We start from the raw sequence: 13,688 nt of genomic DNA, 5'->3' as shown, positions 1-13,688 counted from the left end.
TACATACCAAATGGGAACTGAGCAAGCATCTTTGGAGATGTGAGAGGCTCTGAAATACCAAATCGATTCTCAGCACGGACCCGGAAGATATACTCCTGGCCTGGGATCAGTTTTCCAACCCTGCAGGAGGTTTTTGTGACTGAAGCTAGAGCTGTGACCCAGTCCCCGCGGCTAACATCACATTTCTCCACTATGTAATTGGTGATGTTACTGCCTCCATCTTCTAGAGGGATGTGCCAGGACAGGGAGCAGGCATCCGCATCTATGTCCGAAATGTCAAATGGAGGCTGAGGGGGTCCAGGTGCATCTGTGTGAACCAAGAAGAAAGTGTAAGAATAGGATTTGGTAGGAAAGAATGTTTCTGGTCTTCACATTTCAGTGGCCATTTGGCTTATACTTAACCTACCCATGACTATAACTTTGACTTTCTGAGTGTCTGTCCCAGAGCTGTTCTCTGCTGTCAGGCTATAGTAACCACTGTCTTTCCTAGTAACATCTTTTATGATCAGAATTGAAGAGCTGTCTGCTTTGTGCACTGCTAGGTGGCTGGATGTGACAACTTCATCTTCTCCTTTCTTCCATGTACAGGTGGGATGAGGCTTTCCATACACGTGGGCTTCTATTCGGAGTTTCTTCCCAGCTTTAATAGTAATTTGCTCTGGCATAAGGACCTTTGGTGGTACTAAAAGAAAAAAATGAAAATACATTAATTTTGGAGGGATCAAGTTTTCTTTGGTGGGGAGCTCTGCCGATGTTTTTCAAATTGTGTGTTGCAACCCCTAGTGGGTTCAAATCAATGTTTGAATTAGAGCCAAAATTTTCCAAAGGAATGAAATAGAATATAATGGAAAATAACAGATGTGGCATATTTAAGGAAAGGTATTGTTTCAAGAAACTTCTTTTATATATATGGGTGCATGTATGTTCTGTGTCATGATTTAAAATTCATTTACTACATGTTACCACAGTTTTCCAAATATTTCTGGAAATAGATTCCTCAAAGAGAAAAGTCTACGTAGCCAAAGAAAATACTAGTGAACTTCTACCGGATGATATTAATGAAGCAATGACTACTTACACAATTGTTCTTTGGCTTCGTATACTCCTTCGGCTTCTCTTGGCAAGCTGACTCCAACAGCGTTTCTGGCCACTACTCTAAATTTATATTTCTTTCCTTCCTTTAAGCCATTGACAACGAGGCTGAGATCTTTTACAACAGAATACTCGGTCCAGCGATCTGCAGGCTGTTCTTCTTCTCTGTAACTAATGATGTAGCCATCAATTTTAGCGCCTCCATCACGCAGAGGAGGTAACCAGGCTAACGTAGCACTGTTCTTCGTCATTTCAGTCACTTCTAGTTTTCTTGGGGGATCTGGCTCACCTAGAAGAAAAACATGATTTAGAAAATTATCTAGGCAACCAAATCAAATCTCCTTTGTTCATGTACATAGTAGTTTTAATATGTCATTGGCCTCAAAGTATATGAAACCTGTAGTTCAGCATGTTGAAAGTAAAAAAGTACAAGATGAGGCAGGTTACAGAAGTCTTTCCTGGGTGGGTTAGATATTTACTATGCTATTAGAATTTCCATAAGTTAAATCCCTTTCAGTAGTAGGTTAAAATTATATTGGTATCTTGCTAAAATAGGGGTCTGGGGTAAGGAGGAGGAAGGAAGGAGATTACTTACTTAGAGGATCTGATGCCAGCACTGGTTTGGGGACGTCTGTTGGGACGCCAGGGCCATACTCATTGACAGCAGTTACTCTGAAGAAATACTCATTCCCAGGGACAAGATTGGTTACGTTGAAGCTTGTTTTCTTAACTTCTGGGGTAACAGTTGACCACGTCTTTCTCTCTGCCTCACGTTTCTCCACAATATAATGAGTCACTTGGCTCCCACCATCATTTTCAGGAGGGGCCCAGGACACATGGCATGATGTTTTAGTGACATCTGAAACTTTTAAATCAGATACGGGTCCAGGAGTATCTGTAAAGAACCAGAGAATCAGACATCCATGTCTCATCAGAGTCCTTACTAATTTGTTTTTGGAGAGGGAAGAAGAAGTTTCTTAGAAACCTACCCAGTACTCTGACATTCACAAACACAGCTTTTTCTCCTGCGGGGTTCACAAGTGTCAAGGAATATTTTCCAGAGTCATCACGGGTAGAATTGGGGATGACAAGGAAGGCCATGGTGTCAACCAGATCAACTTGTCCTTTTCTGACCACATTATCGATACCCACTTTTCGCCAAGTGACTTTGGGAGCTGGTCGCCCTCTTACTATTGCAAATAGCCGAATAGGGCATCCTGCTCTCACTATGACCAGTTTTCTCATGCTGGCATCCAAATCAATCTCCGGAGGTTCTGCAAATGACATTAAGATTATTAGTTGGCTTTTCTGAATGTGGGGAAATCATGAGAAATGAAGTGAGAATGAGCAGTGCCACTGGAGAGCCTTACCTAGGATTTCTTTAGGTTTGATAGCCTCCTTTAGTTCTGCAGGGCGCCCAATGCCAACCTGGTTTTGGGCACACACCCTGAACTCATACTCCTGGTTTTCATCCAAGCTGGTAACAGTAAATTCCATGCGAACAAGCTGTGCTGCAGCATTGCACCTTTTCCAGCCTTCATCAGGTGACATATCTGGTTTTTTGGGCCTCATTTCCACAACATATCCAATAATTGGTGCACCACCATCATAGACCGGTTTCCCCCATCCAAGTGTTATGGAACTTTTGGTAGTATCAACTACTTTGAGATTGGTTGGTGGACCAGGTGGTTCTGAAAATAAATTATATAAAAATGTAGACATGGTTAACTGCAAGTAGTGATCTTCTAATGTGGAGTTTTATATAGTCAATCCTCAATTAATCGAAAATAGTTCATTCACTTTCTCAATTACTGAGTCCTCCTTATTTTCCTTTTCAAAAATTAAAGCCAGGTGCTATGGCACATGCCTGTAATCCCAGGGGCTCAGGAGGCTGAGGCAGGAGGAACCCGAGTTCCAAGCCAACCTCAGCAAAAGCAAGGTGCTAAGCAACCCTGTCTCTAAATAAAATACAAAGTAGGGCTGGGGATGTGGCTCAGTGGTTGAGTGCCCCTGAGTTCAATCTTCAGTACCCGCCCCTCCAAATTAGAATCTACCATTGTTTTTTTGGTGATTTGCTAAAATGCCTATTTGGGAAAATATTGGCTAAAACAAAGTTTTGATATTATGGATTAACTCCTTTATCTAATACCTCTGTGCTTGAGATTAAGAATTGATATAATATCAGAAAAAAACAAGAACATCTTACCTATGGGGTCTTTTGCCACCACTGGTCTTGATGGTAAGCTTGGTTCTCCAATTCCAACTTCATTTTCTGCCTTGACACGGAACTGATATTCATGTCCTGGGAGGAGATTCTGTACTTTCAGACGTCTCTCAGGGATTGCACTTTTGTTAACAGGGACCCATCGCACTCCGTGTTTTTCCTTTTTCTCCAAATAGTATCCTGTGATAGACTTTCCACCATCATATTCAGGTGGGTTCCAAACCACAGTCATTTCTTCTTTGCTTACTTTAGTGACCTCTGGGGGATCAGGGCGACCAGGTCTATCAAACTTGGTTTTTGCTATGACTGGTTTACTTTCTGTTGGAGGCCCTGTGCCTATTTTATTTTCTGCACGGACTCTGAAAATATATTCATTTCCTTCTATGAGACGTGTTACTGTAGCACTGGGAATCAAGACATTAGAAGAATAGGTGGACCAAACCATTCGCTTGCTCTCACATTTTTCTAGAATATAATTTTGGATTTCACAGCCACCATCATCTTCTGGTGGATCCCATCGAACAGTACACCTATCACTGGACACATCAGTAATCTTCAGATTCCTTACAGGACCAGGCTTATCTAAAACATTGACAGTGGCATAGGCCACAAAACTGCCAGCTGTGTTAGTTGCTGTAACTACATATTTACCACCATCACTTCGCTTGGCTTTAGTAAGGGAGAATTTAGATGACTCAGCACTGGTATCAATCTTGACCCTTGGTGATCTTGTTAAATCTGTAGCATCTTTGTCCTTGGTCCATGCAACTTCTGGAAATGGTTTGCCTCTAACTGCAGCCTCAAGTCTAATGGTGTCCCCTGCTTTGACAGTTAGCACCCCACTTAATTTCAGATCAAGTACTGGTTTCTGTAAGTCTTCCTTCACAACGACTTCCTCTGTCTTTACCCAATCACTTTCCCCACCCTCATTCTTTGTCTGTACTCTAAACTCATAAATTTGGTTTTCAACACATTTGTCAACCATGTAGTGGGTTTCTTTAATGCTTCCTTTATGTACTCTTTCCCAGTCAGTAGAACCCTTCAGCCTTCTCTCAACATGATACGATAGATTTGGGCTGCCACCGTCATAATCAGGCCGCCGCCACTTTAGATAGACAAATGTCTTTCCTTTATCTGCAATATGAAGGTTTTCAGGCTCACCTGGCCTGTCAATAGGGTTAATGGCCAGAATTGGAGTTTTTGTTTCAATGGTTGGCCCAACCCCTACTTTATTCTCTGCACAAACTCGGAAGTAGTATTCATTATTGGCTAAAAGGTTAGCCTTGATTGATCTCTTGGTGACATCCGAAGCAACAATCGACCAGCCTTTCTGATTTGGTTTCCGATATTCTACTATGAAATTGGTTATTTCGGAGCCACCATTATCTAATGGATTTTCCCAAGAAATTGTGCAGTTCTCTTTCGTTACATTGCTAACCCTCAAGTTCTGGCAAGGCCCAGGTCTGTCAAGGACGTTAACAATGGCTGAGCCTTGGGCATGTCCACTGCTGTTCTTGGCTGAGATGATATACTTGCCATGATCAGCCCTGACAGCTTCTTTAATTTGTAACTCAACACGAGGTAGATCACGAATTATGTCAACCCGCTTTTCTCGGACCAACACTTTGCCTTCCTTAGACCAAGTTATGTCAGGTTCAGGTCTGCCTTTGACTCGAGCAAGAATGTGGATAGTCTGGCCCACTCTGACGGTAATAACGTCACGACAAGTAACATCAAGCTCCACTTCTGGAGGATGGAGGATGTCTTTTGCAAGCACAGATTCTGCTAGTTCTCTTGGTTCTCCCTCACCCACAATGTTAGCTGCCTTTATACGGAATCTGTATTCATTTCCTTCAATTAGTCCAGGTACCCTGAAAGCACATTGCCTAATGAGTTCATCCTTATTAATCCTGCTCCACTGTGCTGTGCCAGGTTTCTGACATTCCACCACGTATCCTAGAATGGGGCTTCCACCATCACTGAGGGGCTTTGTCCACACCAAGTCAGCCCATTCTTTGCTCTTGTCTTTCAATTTAGGATTAATAGGTGGCCCAGGGGGTTTAATGGGCCGGCAAGCTTTTATCGGGTCAGAACTTGGGGATGGATTGCTCAGTCCTGCAAGATTTTCAGCAAACACTCTAAACTCATATGTGTTTCCCTCATAGAGTCCAGTCACCCTGAACTTCAGGTCAGCTATTGGTGTTTTGTTGACCCTCACCCACTTTCCAGTTATTTCTCGACGTTCCACGTAGTAACCAGTTATCGGACTGCCACCATCAGATTTTGGCAGGGTCCAAGACACAGTTGCAGCATTTTCTGTGATGTCGGTAACCACTGGTTTACCAGGAGGAGACGGAGGATTGAACTTGTGTTTAGCAACAGTAGGTGTGGAGTCAAGGGGAGGACCAACACCCATCTTGTTCTCTGCTTTAACTCGGAAGATGTATTCACAGCCCTTCTGCAGATGTGGGACTTTCAGCTTCAGCTTACTGCTTCCTGAAGACACAACACCCCATGTGTCTTTCCTTGTATCTTGTTTCTCAACGATATAATTTATCACAGGGCTTCCTCCATCATCTTTAGGTGGCTGCCAGGAGATAGTCATGTATTCGGGGGTAACATCTAGAATATGGATAGGGCCTGTTGGTGGTCCAGGAACATCAAGAACAGTAAGATGTACAGCTACCGTTTTGGTGCCAGCTGCATTGGAAACTGTGATTTGATATTCCCCAGTGTCTTTCCTTAAGCAGTTCTTGATGGTAAGCACTGATGAGAAGTTGTCAGTTTCAACTGTGTAGTGGTCATCTGTTTTAATCTCACTCCCATCGGTTGTCCACTTTACAGAAGGAACAGGTACACCTCTTATGATAGCAGGGAATCTGACTGTAGTTCCAGCTTTTACCACAAGCCCTTCAATTAGTTTCACATCTAGCTCTATAGACGGAGGCACTGGAAAATAAACATGAGGAAATTAGATTTCAATTCTTGTACTATAAAAGATTTAAAGAATAAAATAATAATGCCAATCCAAAAATCACCTAGTTTTTCTTGGCATTCTATCGGGATAGTTGTATCAGGGAGCCCGAGACCCACAATATTTTCAGCTTTTACACGGAATCTGTAGGTCTTTCCTTGTTGTAGTCCAGTAACAACGCACTCCAAGTTTTTCACAGTCTTGAACTTAATCCAGTCCTCAGCACCTTCTTCTTGATATTCCACCAAGTATCCAGTGATTGGAGAGCCCCCATCACGATCTGGTTTATTCCACACAAGGGAGACTTCAGTCTTGTCAACATCCACATGATGTAGGTCCTTGGGTGGCCCTGGGGGATCTTTAAAAAAAAAAAAAGTCATGATGAATAAGTAGTTTTCCCAGAGACAGTTAAATGATACTTTGTATCTAGAGAAAGCAACTCACGGAGAGGATCCACAGCCTTGATGGGTTTAGGCGTCTCAACAAAAGGACCACGTCCATATTGGTTCTCAGCAGCTACTCGGAAGAGATACTGATTGCCTTCAGTAAGATGTTTAGCCAAATGACTCTTTTTCTTTGATGTAGTTGAAAGAGGTGACCACTGGGCACTGGCAACATCTTTCCTCTCAACCACATAGTTTGTCACAACAGAACCACCATCATCCAGGGGTTCCTTCCAAGTAAGGTAACAAGAATCTTTCCTAATTTCACTGACTTCCAGATCTCTAGGTGGCCCAGGTTTGTCTGAAAAGTGTTAAAATATAGTTATAAAAAGGATTTAATCCAGACAAGAGAAAAAGGTGTATCAAAATATACTTTTAATGGCATAAGGATTAAAATTCTTACCCAATACAAGTACTTTCACTGAGACAGTTTTGGAACCAGCTGGGTTCTCTACTGTTAAGGAATAAATTCCACCATCTTCATGGGCAGCATTACGAATTTCAAGCTTGCTGCCGACTGGAGTAACATCAATTTGTGCTTTAGTCGGAGCCTCTCTGTCTTCCTTTTTCCAGGTGACTTTTGGGAATGGCACTCCTTTGATGATGGCACTCAGTCTTAGTGTATCACCAACTTTAATGTGTTGTTCTCTTGCCATGTTGGCATCAAGAATCAACTCAGGGGGTTCTAGAATGAAAAGAACAGCACATTCAAATTTGATTAGTTAATGCATGTTAGAATTATGCATATTCAGTCAGGCACCTATTCTCCTTGCACATGCTGATGAAAACATTTTACTCACCAAGTCTGTCTTTTACCAGCACTGGCTCTGGAACATAAGCTGGATCTGATTCACCAGCTTCATTGACTGCCAACACTCTGAACTTATAGGTCTGACCATCCCGAAGACCAGTGACTTTATATTTAGTTTCAGGACACGACTCAGGAGTATGATTGGCTCTTCGCCACTCTTCATCACCAACTTTTTGGTACTCAACAATGTAACCCAGTATCTTGCTCCCGCCATCATGACGTGGTGGCTGCCAGGTTAGATCAACTGAGTTACATGTTGTATCTACTGCTTCAGGATTCACTGGTGGACTTGGTTTAGCTACATAAAAATTAAAGAAAGAAAAACCAGAAAGGTATTAGAACATAGATGAGAAAAATGTTGGATCATAAACAAACTGAAATGAAGCATCAGTACTATACCAATTGGATCTCTAGCAAAGACTGGTTTGGATGGTGGGCTTGGATCTCCAATACCAATTTCATTTTCTGCAGAAACCCGGAATTCATACTGACATCCTTCTAGAAGATCAGGAACCCTAAATTTAGTGTATGGGTGGATAGGCTCTTTGGTAACCCTTGCCCATCGTTTAGACATTGTTTCCCTCTTTTCTAGGATGTAGTTGGTGATGGGCTTTCCTCCATCATGTGGCTTGTTCCAGGTTACTAATGCAGAGTCTTTGGTGACTTCTGTAACAATGGGTTGATCAGGTGCATCAGGAACTCCTATAACAAATGTTAGCAAAATGTGTTAGAAGTTAATTTTTTTAAAACTACATCAAGAATTGACTCCACAGAAAGAAACAATACATACTGAAACGATCTTTGGCTTTCATTGAATCAGACACCAGAGGATCACTTATTCCATACAGGTTTTCAGCATGTATACGGAAAATGTAATCTTTTCCTTCAAGCAGTTTAGGAACTTTGCATGTTGTTTTAGCACTTGCAGAGGTCACAGGCATCCAAACATCTTTACCCAACTCCTTCTTTTCAATAATGTAGTTGGTGATTTCACTTCCTCCATCATCTAAAGGTGGCTTCCAGGAGATGACCATGTAATCTTTGGTTACCTCATCAAAAATGACAGGTCCTACTGGTGGTCCAGGACGATCTGCAGAAAAGAAATCAGAGCACAAAGTGTCGTTTCCACTTCTGCTTTTGAAGGAACAGAAGGTCTATTGTCCTTGTCAAACAGTACTTACCAACAACATTAACTTGACAGAAACCTTTCCTGGAGCCTGTACTGTTCTCCACAACGACACAGTATTTGCCAGAATCCGAACGTTTGGACTTGATCTTCTCTAGAGCAAGTGTTGTTGGAGTGGTCTTTATATGAGTACGTTCATCTTCTAGCACATCAGCTTCATCTTTGAACCAACTAACCTTAGGCTTTGGTTTGCCTGAGTATCGGCCAGTGAGGGCAAAAGCTTCACCAACCCTAACCGTGAGTTTATCTCTGAAGTCCAGGTCAAGTGTTGGGGGAGCTAAAAGTTAATACAAATGAACAAAAAAGTCACTTTTACTGATATCTTTGGCAACTCTATGAATGTACAATTTTCAAAGTATAAATTGTGGGCGACACATACCCAGTTCATCCTTGCAAGTGATTGGCTTGGTGCAAAACGATGGCTTGCCTTGTCCAACAATATTGACAGCACTGACACGGTATTCATAGGTATCACCCTCTTTTAAGCCTTTAACTGTGTATTTTCTGCTAAGCAAGTTGTCATTTGTAACTTTGTGGAACTTCTCTGTTCCGATGAGCCGGCTTTCTAGGACATAGTTAATGATTTCTGATCCACCATCATATTTAGGAGGATTCCAAGTCAAAGTTACAGTATTTTTAGTAACTTCTTTGACTTCTAGGTCTTCAGGTCGCTCTGGTACAGCTGTAAGTATGAACACAGAGAAAAATGTGTCATATTAAGAATGTATCAGAATGTAGTAAAAACTCCTTTGTAAGGACTGCATTTAAACATTAAGTGATCTGCTTCAATAAATTACAGAAGTGACTCATCATATGACTACGCAAGCTAAAAAGGGTCCAATACAATCTAATTGTCTTAATTTTTCTTATTCTAATTTTCATTAAGTGAGAAAATAAAGGTTCATTAAAACTAATTTAGGAAAGATCTCCAGAGTTGGTGGTTTTAGGGTTAGAAAAATAATTTAGTTTCTATTTAAGCTACTGAGTGGAATGTTTAAAAAAAATCAGAGTGTTATACACAGAAAGGATTTGATGAATCATAAATATTCCTATAATTTTTTTTCATATAACTAGTAAAATACTATCAAATCATATTCTGAGAAGTTGTCTAATAAGTGCTTATTAAGTAAATGAAATGTATGGCATTTATATATAAATTTTGTCACCATGGTCTTATTAAATGAGTAAGGTGATGAAACTTGTTTTAAGTTGTACTTACTTATTGGATCTCTGATGACAAGTGCAGTTGGTGTCTCAACAAATGGGCCCATGCCAATAATATTTTCAGCTGCAATTCGGAAAAAGTAGGCTTTTCCTTGAATGAGACCCTGGACAGTAGCATTTTGTCTCGTGACTGTGTATGTCACGGGGGTCCAAGCTCTGCGGTCAGCTTCCCGCTTCTCAATGACATAGTTGGTGATTGGAGAACCTCCATCATCTTCTGGAGAAAACCATGTCAATTTGCAGGAGTCATTGGTTAGATTGTCAGAGAGGAATGGTATTCCAACAGGACCTGGTACATCTGAAAATAAGAGGAAAAAATTCAAACAGTTTGTCTTTAGTGAACTCAACATGTGTTACTCTCTGCTTTTAAAAAGGAGACAAATATGGTTATGAAGAAATTAAGGTTTTGTGTCTAAGGGAGAATAAAATGCAAAAATCATGAGATGGAGGGAGCAACAGGAGAGGGGTGAAGAGTGGTATGGCCACTTTGGGTTGTTTCCTCTCCAAGAGGTAAAAAGATAATTTTTTTCTGGGTGATGAGTCAATCAATGAGCAGTACAGGAGGGGTTGGAATTTTAATGTGGAAGTACATGAATTCTCCAATTAAAGTAACGGCTGTTTAGAAGTAAAAAGGTTTAGGAGCTTGAAACTGAAAAGCTCCCAGGACTACAGCTGAATGAAATGGTTTTATGTAATTTAAATATTAATTATGTTAACACAGGACTGGCTATTTGCAGCATGGCTGTACTTAGAGTCATGTGCTCTAAGTGGGAGGGCTTCACTTTCAAAGCAAATCACTGGACTAAACCAGACAACAAGAGGCATAAAGAGTTCAACTCTATGTTCAGTGACATTTGGTCATATTCATAACCAAATTCGATGCTCCTCAATTAGAATACTGAAACCTTCAGAGGGTTTTCAATAATTAAGATAATTAGCAAATAACCATGTGAAAATAACTATTTTCAAATGTGAAAATGATCGTCACTGACAGATTTTAAACATTCATGTGTACAAAAGTTGCTTTTAGGGAAATGATATAATAATAGTAGGCATTTATGGTGGCACGTTCTGTAAAAAAAAAAAAGCAGCATAAAAAACTTATGTGTAGTAGAAATACAACTGTATAGAATATACGTAGGCTAAAAAAGCAAAAAGGAAAAATTTTAAATTCTAATCTGTGGATTATGGGTGATTTTTTTTCTTTTCCAAAATGTTTATAACATAGTTTTATTACAACATAGTTTTGCTGTAGATGTAATGAAAATGCTTGTTGAAAGCATTGCATAGACAAAGTGAACTTATTTACCTAATACATCAACAATAATTGTCTTCTTTCTTTCTCCCCCTGCATTTTTGGCAAGAAGAGAATAGACGCCTTGATGGCTCCTCTGGCAGTTCTTGATGACCATGGATGAGCTGATGGCCGTTTCCTCAATGGTGGCTTCTTGAGGTAACGCTCTTTCGTTCATGCTCCAGGTGACAGTTGGAGGCGGCTTCCCAGAGACGTAAGCAATGATTCGGATCACCCCTCCAGCATGGACGACAATTCTGTCTCTGACACTGGCATCTAGCTGGAGGTCAGGTGAAACTGGGAAAGAATTGAAAATTTTCAATGTGATTTCCACTTTCAGTCTGAAACGTAAGCATGGAAGAAATAATAGAAGTGCTGATAATTACCAATTCTGTCTTTCATTTCAATGATATCTGTGACTTCTCCAGGTTCTCCAATGCCAGCAATGTTAACTGCTCTCACTCTAAATTTGTAGAATGCCCCTTCTTTTAATCCTGTCACAACAAGTTTTGTTCCTCTCACTTCTTTATCTTTAGCCTGAGGGAAATTGATAAACATTTTACAGTTAGTTCTTTGCAGCTTGTCGCTTTAATAACTTTCTACCATATAACCAGTAGCCCACTTACTCTCTTTAGGAAAATTGTCATTTAGGTTTTAGGGCTCAGCTTTTATAGGCAACACTAAATGGAATAACTTGCCAGGAATTATGTTTTAAAATTATTATCAAATGGACCTGGGGATGTAGCTCAGCAGTAGTCTCCTTAACCCTAATCTGATTAATTTTTTGACAATAACATATTTGCATCATTAGTTATGAAGTTATTTTTCTGATTTCTTTTTTTCCTTTTTTTTTAACCTTTATTTTACTTTTTTTTTGTAAATGTGGTGCCAGGGATCAAACCCAGTGCCTCATGAATGCTAGGCAAGCACTCTACCACTGGGCCACAACCCCAGCCCTATTTTTCTGATTTCTTAAACTAAAAATATAGATAGAAGCTAATGGGATTGAGAGTAACTACTACATTTTTAGTTCATACATAGTACATTTTTTTTAAAGCCAAGTTTTAGTTACCTTTTCCCATTCTTCTTTTCCTTCTTCCTTATACTCAACAATATATCCAGTTATTTTGGAGCCACCATCTTTTAATGGGGGAGACCATTCGAGGTCCACAGATGATTTAGTCCAGTCTGTCACTTTGGGAAATGGAGGGCCAGGAGGAGCTGGAACAAACCAGTATAAATTAGTATTCTTGACTTTTCCATTGCACTTTTGGAAGATAAAATTTTAAAAAAAAAGAATGATGGCAAGCCTTACCAATTGGATCTCTAGCAGTCACTGGATCTGATGGCAAACTTGCAGGACCCACACCAGCAGCATTGATTGCATACACGCGGAACTGGTAGTCAGAACCTTCAATAAGACCAGTTACTTTGTAAGAAACCCCCAAAGTCATGGCTTTGATAGGGTCTCGGTTCACCCTCTTCCATCTCTTTGAAGTGGTGTCTTTCATTTCTAGCCAGTATCCAGTCACAGGAGAACCTCCATCGTACTCTGGCTCTTCCCAGTTGACAGTCATGGAGTTACGAGTCACACTGCTAACTGTTGGTTTATCTGGTGCCCCAGGGACAGCTGTGGGGAAAACAATACATTAGTCTACAAGAAATTACAAACAGCATAGATAAGAATGGCTTTGGTGTAAAATGTGAGCCAACTTACAGAAGAGGTTTCGTGCTGTTTCAGGTTCACTGTCAAGTGGTTCTCCAATGCCGTATTTATTCTGGGCCATGATTCGGAATACATATTCATGGCCTTCCAGCAATTTGGGAATTGTGTACATGCACTCTTTAGGTTCACTGGAAACACGTACCCATGTCTTCCTGTTAGCTTCTCTTTTCTCAATTACATAGTTTGTAATCTTGGACCCACCATCATCTTTAGGTGGAAGCCAAGATAATGTCATTTGATCTGCTGAAATTGATTCGAACTTTATGGGTCCTATTGGAGGGCCAGGACGACCTAAAATGGTTTAAAGAAGGAACATTTTATTAGAGTGATTTTTTAAAGCCTGAACCTATTTATGGCTGTAAAAACATGCAGTTTTAACCAAGTCATGCAATCTTTACCAAGGACATTGAGTCTCATCTCCTTTGATGCTGTTCCCAGGTTATTTACAGCTGTGATGGTGTATAAGCCAGTGTCACTCCTGCGAGACTGTGGAATAACTAAAGTGCAGGTGTCGTCCACCACCAGTTTGTTGACGTGGGTGTCATAGAGAACAGGTTCTTTGTTATCAGGCTTCTTTGGAGGAGCTTTAAACCAGGTGAGTGTTGGGAATGGCACTCCTTTGATTTTGGCCACTATGTTAACATCAGTTCCTTCTTCAACCTCCATGAATTCTTTGAGCTCAATTGATGGTGGGCCTAGATTATTAAAAATTAA

At 40.6% G+C, this 13,688-nt stretch overlaps 1 protein-coding gene across 27 annotated transcripts in view; it reads right to left on the bottom strand.

Annotated features, from left to right (window-relative positions):
• The window catches only part of Ttn (titin), a 265,404-nt gene that overhangs the window by 57,369 nt on the left and 194,347 nt on the right, over positions 1 to 13,688 (bottom strand). For all 27 annotated transcript variants that reach the window (XM_076866699.2, XM_076866711.2, XM_076866701.2 and 24 more), the window contains 22 exons: positions 13,373 to 13,669; positions 12,966 to 13,265; positions 12,564 to 12,878; positions 12,321 to 12,469; positions 11,635 to 11,785; positions 11,264 to 11,545; positions 9,950 to 10,252; positions 9,110 to 9,412; positions 8,726 to 9,007; positions 8,335 to 8,634; positions 7,944 to 8,246; positions 7,534 to 7,842; positions 7,137 to 7,418; positions 6,735 to 7,034; positions 6,355 to 6,648; positions 3,299 to 6,265; positions 2,463 to 2,783; positions 2,082 to 2,366; positions 1,688 to 1,987; positions 1,079 to 1,381; positions 407 to 682; positions 8 to 307 (listed from right to left, as the gene is read on the bottom strand). In XM_076866699.2, the coding sequence (XP_076722814.2) occupies positions 8 to 307; positions 407 to 682; positions 1,079 to 1,381; positions 1,688 to 1,987; positions 2,082 to 2,366; positions 2,463 to 2,783; positions 3,299 to 6,265; positions 6,355 to 6,648; positions 6,735 to 7,034; positions 7,137 to 7,418; positions 7,534 to 7,842; positions 7,944 to 8,246; positions 8,335 to 8,634; positions 8,726 to 9,007; positions 9,110 to 9,412; positions 9,950 to 10,252; positions 11,264 to 11,545; positions 11,635 to 11,785; positions 12,321 to 12,469; positions 12,564 to 12,878; positions 12,966 to 13,265; positions 13,373 to 13,669 (8,922 nt within the window). The remainder of the gene's footprint in view (positions 1 to 7; positions 308 to 406; positions 683 to 1,078; positions 1,382 to 1,687; positions 1,988 to 2,081; positions 2,367 to 2,462; positions 2,784 to 3,298; positions 6,266 to 6,354; positions 6,649 to 6,734; positions 7,035 to 7,136; positions 7,419 to 7,533; positions 7,843 to 7,943; positions 8,247 to 8,334; positions 8,635 to 8,725; positions 9,008 to 9,109; positions 9,413 to 9,949; positions 10,253 to 11,263; positions 11,546 to 11,634; positions 11,786 to 12,320; positions 12,470 to 12,563; positions 12,879 to 12,965; positions 13,266 to 13,372; positions 13,670 to 13,688) is intronic.

The sequence above is a fragment of the Callospermophilus lateralis genome, chromosome 9 (assembly GCF_048772815.1).
Source record: "Callospermophilus lateralis isolate mCalLat2 chromosome 9, mCalLat2.hap1, whole genome shotgun sequence".
NCBI lineage: Eukaryota > Metazoa > Chordata > Mammalia > Rodentia > Sciuridae > Callospermophilus > Callospermophilus lateralis.
Note: the sequence above shows the minus strand (reverse complement) of the source record. Positions and strands in the feature narration are given on the sequence as shown.